The following is an 8,086-nucleotide window of genomic DNA, read 5'->3' on the forward strand; positions in this document are numbered from 1 at the left end:
CCCCCAAATACAACGTTGCAATTATTTAATTGCACTAAAATACCACTTTCTAATCCTAAATTATTTTTATCTGTATTACTAAATATGTTTTATTCCATCACTGGAAATAACGTGGAGTTATTTAATTTCATTAATTTTATTTATACTGAGGGAATTATTGTTTATTTTGAAATATACAATTTGAAAATATTGTTTATTTTAAACAGGGTTCAAGTTTTGATATTCAAATAATGGTAAGTCTACAATGCCTTTATTCTCTTTCATTATTAAGCGCTTCAAATATGCTACAGAAAACTCTTAGGCAACCTCAGATTTTGGGGATTTTTTAGCTTTTTAGAACAAGTTGTTCTAAAATGACAATAAACAATTTTCTGGAAATCCACACTTGGTTTCCTATACTGGCATAGTATAGCATTTTCTCTGCATAACTACTTCATAACTTGTGTGTAATAATTTTTGTCATGTCAATGTTACTGAATGATAACTTTGGCTTCATAAATCACGTTACACAAGTGATATTACATACTATAAAACACTCCAATAGCAGTAACACCCTTTATGTAAACTTCTGCTGCAAATTAAGGAAATGAACCTTGAAACATTTTGCACATTACCCGTGTGAGTTGTCCCACTGACCTCAAAGAGACTTCTCAAAGGAGTGAGAACTTTCTCATAATAGTAAACGATTATGGTAATGCCTCAGTGCCTGCAAAATACATATGCCAGGAGGACGTATATTCTATATAATCACTGTATTTACTTGGGATTTTCCAACTGACAATGTTGAAAGAACCAGCCTGATCTTTTCTGACTCCTGACAGAAAAATGTTCTTGCAGAGTTTTCCTGACCAAGACGTACTGGGCCAGGCTTTTGAAGATGCTCTAGAAGTACTGCAGCAGCACTCTGACAGAGAAATGCAGTATTCACCAGGTAAAAAAGACCATTATTGCATTTCATTTACCATTTTGTATTTTTAAGGAAAGTACATCTGAAGACATGTAGGTGGGAGAGTAATTTCCCAGAGGTGGATTAATGGACAGCAGAAGGGTACATTGAGAGGATGAAAAGGGGGAATAATATGCACTGCCCGGTGTGGCATGCATCTTCCATGTCACAGCACAGGGAAACTGTTGGACAGTCCCCCTCTACCTTCCCCCCAGTACTCGCCTAGGTGCATCGAGCTCAGATTTCCTATAATCAGAGGATATATGACCATAGTGCAACAGCCATTTTCCAGTTTTAATGTTTTAATTGAAAAATGCCCTTCTGTTATGCTGCGAATAAACTCATATAACAATGAATTCCAGTGCAAAAAAAAAAAAAAAAAAAAAAAAAAAGACCAAGAATTCAACAGGTGAAATTAATTTCCACAATTACTTTTTTTACATTGAAATATAAATTTTAAATATTTTTATGCAGAAATTATAGTTTCAGTCTGGATAATTAATAGAAATGTTTTTCTTGGCTTCAAGAGTTTTCTACTTTACAAAACTTAAACCAGAGGCAAGCTGTAAATTGTTCCAGTTCAGGCAAGGTTTTGGCAATTAAATTACTATAAAATTTAAGATCTGTGTTTGGTGTTTTTACATTGTAAATAGAAATGGTAGGAACGGAAAATAGGAGGCTATATCACAAACCCTCTAAGTCCAGAACAAAATATCTACTGTCTTATGTGTGGAATGCATTTTATACAAGGAAGTTTGTTTACATATTATCTATTATATACTGAAATGTAAATAAGGCCAATTGGGCCACATCTTCAGCTGTTGTTAATAAATTTTTTGGCTCCACTGCACTGGTAATTCACACATGCTGAAGGATCCACTATATATAATTTCTTGCAATGTTCTTGCCTGTATCTGTTGTTAGGGCCAATGGAGAGAGGTTTTAAACATTTGCAACTCAGTGTTTATTATGTGCCACAGCTGCACCCACATTTCCGCTTGCAATAGATGTACCCTCCAAAATCTTCTTCTGACCACCTGCAGTGTGTAATTTATTCCAAGTGCCTCAGTCCGGTGTTCTCCTCTGCTTCTTTTAAACATCCTAAAGTCTTGGGTTCCTTCGGTGTCATCCTTTCAGGCACTGCAGATGCTCTGATCCTCCTTCGCTTCACTGATGATTGGAGACTCTTACTTGCATTGTACTAATGGCCTGCAGAAGAACTGAGTGACATTCCCTTTTCCTTTTCCTTTCTAATACATGTACTATAGTAGTCTATAATTATCCCATTCATTATGTTTGGTGATTTGTTGGGCCCTCCTTTTTCTATTAACCAAATTATTTCATAATACTATGAAATATACGACATTTTATCTTAACAAATACTACTTTTCATCGTGAAGGCAAACAAAACCTGTGTGTGATGATTAGCAGTAACAGTACAGCTTATGTTGGATAACCTGCTGATAAGAAACATCTTGGCTCTGGAGAGTTTATTACCTAGAAGGCAGCCACAGGATAAATGCTCTTTGATAGACCCAGTCGCATATTAGGTTGTTTGCCGCTGGGTTTTTTTCCTCTTTTCTCTCCCTTTTAACTCACTCATTTTTTGCTCCATCGTCCGAATTCTCAGGTTACAAAAATTGCCTAACTGTGATCAACCATCACCATCACCACCTCCGAGCAAGTCCCAGCTACTCTGCAGCACCATCTACAGAGGACCCAGGGTATAGCTGGAGAAATGTGATTGTAAGTGAACTGATTACTAATAATAGTCAGACCTAAAAGGAAAATTGGTTGCCCATTTGTGATTTCTAATACGAATTATCATGCTAACTCTAATAGAAATTCAGTCTGGTCAGGCATGATTCAGATGAAACTGCCATGGGAAATGTTTGCAACACATGTTTAATAGTCTCTTTTTAGGATTCATCTTAGCTGTTGGCCTCTCATGCTCCTCTGTGGTTCATCATGTAACATGACAACTAAGCAAATCTACTAGTACAGTAGGGAAAAGGGCTTCTCTCTATTACCCACGAACAGGCAGAGAACAACTTCCAGCCTCCACATAGCTTCTGCCGCTGCCAGAAAGTACCACGCCTGTCATTTCTTCTCCAGCAATTTGCTTTAAGAGTGCTGGAAAGACCAGCATTATCTGAGCTCTGAGCTCAGCTTCAGCCTGCAGAGTCAATATTCATTCTTGAAAACACTGTGAGTGTGTCCTCCAGGAGTGATGGAAAACTAATATTGCAGGGGAGATAATTTCAGGTAAATGGATTCCACAAAAGCCCATTTTCAACCAGCAGATTAGCAACAACATGACACAGGAACTACAGAGTCCGTAGACACCACTGTCCGGGTGGTCCTTGTCTTTTACTGACTCCGGAAACAGAGTCCTCCTCTGCTTCCAGCAGAAGGGTTGAAGGTCCAGAGTGAGGCAATTACTTTGTTTTCCCTCTTAATTTCTTCCCTGGTGGGCAGTCCTTCCCACTGGACATAAATTGGTGCTGCTTGCTACTGGTTCAGTAAACTGCATGCCTTCGTGGCTGAGAAAAGCCTTCCATGGGTGAGGTGATGAAAGGTTGCATTTTGAAGGCTTCAAGCAATTAATTACTACAAGTTTCTTTTTCCTCAGAGAATGTACTCTTACTAACTCTTCATTGCCTTAATTCTTGAAGAACAGTGCAGCAGATTTTTATGCAGATGAGACTGTCTACCATACGCTGCAGAATACTCCAGAAAGCCAAGTGATGCATGCTGCTGCTGGCCAGCCAAAAGCGGGGAAAGGTGTGTAGAAAGAGCGTATCTTGATATGTACATTATGCTACTTTAAAAAATCTCTTGGCAAATCATGCTTTCTCTTTTTCTTAATTTTTTTACTTTTAACAGGAAAAAATAAGTTAACATTTAATAGTAACTAGAATACAACTGGTAGTGTTCAATTCCTATCTGCTAAATGGCATAAGGTAAGATAAATCTGTTATCATCTTATTCTGGCCTCTTGGTTTTTCCATGTACTCATGGAAAAACAAACCAGAGATGTGTTTCTCTCCAAATCATCTGGGATGAAGTCTGATGCAGAGAAGTAAATCTAGCTATAAATAGCACCTTTATCCACTATAATAACTTATTTTATTTTATGTGGTCCAACAAAGAGTGGTTTTCTTGAAGGTTTTTCACACACATGAATATTTTTGCACCTGATTTTTTGCCTTTCTTTGTTTATTTTTCAAATTACCTCTTAGCTTTTGTCACTTCCAGTGTGCATTTTTATATCTATTTTTGTTCTCCTTTTGGTTGACTTTACTTGAGTGGATACCTATTTTGCAAAGAATAGGTCAGGTGACATCAGTCATTACAGTACTTTATTTATTTATTGCACTCATTCTTTGTTTTTTGTTTAGGACTCAGCATCCCTTCTATGACTTTGCTAGATGAGATTTACACAGCTTCCACTCTGAGCTGTGGTACCTACTTTTCACCATGGGGTCTTTTTGAGTAGCTTCCTGCTTTTGCTGCTCTTTGAAATCCCCTTCTCTAAACTTTAGCCACATGGTGTCAGTTTTTGTTATCATCTCTCCCCATTGATGCTGAACACTGCGGTTTCTGTTGCTTAACAGCTACTACTACTACCACTACTAATTCCTTGGGACGATGGGAAGAATAGCCTCTCCTTTTAAGTTCTGTACTTCTAGTACTTGAAATTCACCATTACAAATGAAAATCTTTCAATCCAGAAATGTTGCTTTTCTAAGTCTTACCCGGTGTTGCACTGGGGAATTTTACATGTTAGTATCTGAATTCACCTTCAGTTGTTATCACTGTTAAACTTCATTTCCTATTTGATAGTTCTTTTACATTATTATCAATCTTCTTTTCCAGAAGGCCATATTGCATAAATTTTCAGAATGACTGACTATTCTTATGGGTTTTTTTTGTGTCCTCTTGTGGGTTTATTTGTGTCCATGGTGATATTCCTGACAGAAACTCTGATTTGGGGGACTACTTCCACTATAGCTAAATAAATTTAGTCCTCTTGGCTTCTTATTGAGACATGAGAGGTTTTCTGTACTCTAGCAAGTAGTGTGGCCCTTTAGGAATAGATCTGTAGATGAAACAATCAGTACTGAGGACCCAAAGTCTGTGTTTAAAGTGTTTCACAAGAGTTTATTTAGGGCAATCTCTAGGCTGGCCACAAGTTCTGAAAGCTGAAGTGACTTAGATATGCTTCTGGAAAGCATCTTTGAGTCAGGTTTCCTCTGAAAGGAGTCCAGTTTGTGCACGTCAAGACTATTCCATGATCTGAACTAAAGCGTGGTGAGTGGAGACAATCAAGGGAGGTGCTTCAGAAATGCATCTGAATTAGACATACCCAGAGAGAATTAGGCTGCTTTGGGACAATTCAGCACAGAATTCTAATGCAGATGCTCTGAAACACCTTCTGGAGAAACGTGCCTCTCTCCAGTGACCACCTAAGAAACCTGCAGACACAAGCTTGCTAGCTTAGACTGATGTTTAGGACCTGGTAACAAACACCACTAGCTTATGCAATGAGGTGCAGTACTAAGATCGGTGAACTAACCCCAGCTCAAACTGGTGCATCCACGTTGTGTAGTACTTTGGAGATAAGAGCTGGGCTCTAGAAACATAGCTGCATTAACACATAAGAGCCAATCAGCCCTCTCAAACCAAGACATCAGCTAGAGACGATGTGTTTAGAAATCAGAGCTTGGGCAGAAATGACAGCTGAACTATGAGGACAGACAGCATGAAATCAGATGCTGCTGCAGACATGGCGACACTATCATTTTCCAGCAGAGACTCAGTCCACAGTAGTCTGCAGATTTTCCTCTGATCTTACTTGCTCTACCATAGGTTCATAGGTTTATAGGATAATTTGGATTGGAGGGGACCTAAGGAAGTCACTTACTGAGAAGTGTTTACTGTGACCAGGCAGTGTCCTTCACCAGTTTGCTTTTAAGCTTCTCATCTTGGTAATACTATATGTATTTCTAGCAGAATATGTACTTCTAGTCACAGGCCAATTTTTATTTAGATAATGAAACTTTATTAATTTTTTGGAAAGTACCTCTTATTTCAGGCTTTTCTTCTTCCTAGTCTGACTGCCACTTCTCTCCTCTTTCCTTACCACCAGATGCAGAATTACTGTCATCCCTAACAGATGTCTTGGCTTGACCTCAGTGTTCCTTAGCAACTGTCATTTTTCCCCTGTTCCTAGTTTAAAATAGTCATGCAAGACAAGACTTTATGAACTTTAGGTGCAGCTGCTTGTTTCCACTTTGGTTAAAGTGGAAGCCATTCTTCTGCATAGACTCTTCTTTTTGCAAAATGTTCCTCTTTATCTCATAATCTTCAATTCTTCCTCCTTACGGCAGCTTCTTGGTCACCCTTGGCTTGAGAAGGGAACTAGAAGTACTTCAGAGAGAGGGATCCACAAGACCTAAATGAAACTAAACAAGCCTCACTAGTAAACTTGAGAGCTGAGACTGTGGGGAGAAGCACTTAGTTAACTGACAAATATTGCAGTACTGAGCTTGCTTTATTCTGCAAGGGAATGCAAGTTAACACTTCTGCACATTTTTAGAAAACTACAGCACAGCAGAAGGTCTAGCTCCTTATTGACAAGGTTTATGGTTCAAAACTAGCTTGCTCTTCCCACTCACCCACTCACCCTTTCTTATATCAGAGACTACCTTGCATCCCCACAACATTCCTGAAACAAACCTGACAAAATTGACTCATCTCAAAATCTTTGAGTTTTGATTAAGCAGGGAAAACATTTATTGAAAGGCTTGAGATTGACTCCTCAGAACCTCTTTCCTGCACTGAGGATGTAATTTCCTGCAGTCAGTTAGTTCCTTGACCATGCCCCTGCACAGCATGTGTCTGAAGACTGCTGAAAGTGGCTTCTGAGACCTACCACACAGTGAAGTCACCAGATATTTGTCATGATCCCCAAATAACCTGCTCTTGAAACTCTAATGACCAAATCCCCTTCTGCCACAACAGATCTGTACATGTTTCAGAACTATCATCCCATTTGCTGTTGCTGGTCTTCCGTTGAATAGTTTATACTGATCTTTTAATTTGTGACAGGGTATTAGGTTTACCTATGCTTTTGCCTGTAAGATCCTTTCCAGGAAAAAAAGACAACTGCTCATCGTTTTAAACAAGTATCAGTTCTGTTCTGACATTTTGTACTTTATTTCTTAATAGGTAGAAAAAAACTTCGACTGTTTGAGTACCTCCATGAGTCTCTGTATGATCCAGCTATGGCAAATTGCATCCAATGGGTGGATAAGCCCAATGGTGTCTTCCAGTTTGTCTCCAAAAACAAGGAGAAACTTGCAGAGCTGTGGGGAGAAAGAAAGGGAAACCGCAAGGTCATGACGTATCAGAAAATGGCCAGAGCACTGAGGAATTATGGAAGAACAGGTGAAATCATTAAAATTCGAAGGAAGCTGACATACCAGTTCAGTGCTGTTGTTTTACAGAGACTTGCTCCATCTTACTTCTTGGGAAAAGAAACAGTTTATCATCCATACATTCAGTCTAATCAAGAATATCAGTGTGCAGATGACTGGATCAGTTACAATAATTACATGTATAACAATGGTTATGCATTACAGCATGCTAACAGCTAGACATGTCTTTCACATAAACAGGCCTTTGTTAGCTAGTAATACTTTCCAGCACAGGAACTCTTCTCTGTATATAGCTTTTCCTTTAAGATATCATACAAACACATGAAGAGGAGGGTTTTAAAAATTATGTTGGCCTAGTTTTATTCCTTTTGAAGTTAATGATAAATGGTCATTGACTATTGAAGAAAACCAGCAGCTGTAGGGTATGTTCTATTCTCCATGACGTTAATCGGAGAAATTACTTCAGATTCAAGCCGATATATCCAAGATCAGGATCAAGGCTTTTTTCTGTTAGTGGACATCAGAGATACCATCCTGACAACACTCATTGGAAGTTTTATGCATGTCCCCAACATTTCCAATCAGAATTTAGATGCTGTTGTACCATAGCACATGCACTCCGTATCAGTTGGATGCACGCGAATTAGAAAGGGAAGAGATCTGCCAACTGCGTGAAGCTACTGTCTGCTTGTTTCAT

General features: G+C 38.7%; 1 protein-coding gene across 1 annotated transcript; it reads left to right on the top strand.

The window, feature by feature from the left end:
• Window positions 1-780: 780 nt before the first annotated feature.
• On the top strand, window positions 781-7,608 carry SPIC (Spi-C transcription factor; the record flags this gene model as incomplete). The annotated part of the gene is given in 5 exon segments (XM_082308442.1): window positions 781-798; window positions 802-931; window positions 2,577-2,692; window positions 3,622-3,734; window positions 7,185-7,608. Coding segments are annotated over 5 exon segments (801 nt in total).
• Window positions 7,609-8,086: the final 478 nt, after the last annotated feature.

This window comes from Platalea leucorodia (assembly GCF_965183815.1).
Source record: "Platalea leucorodia genome assembly, chromosome: 4".
NCBI classification, from domain to species: Eukaryota; Metazoa; Chordata; class Aves; order Pelecaniformes; family Threskiornithidae; genus Platalea; species Platalea leucorodia.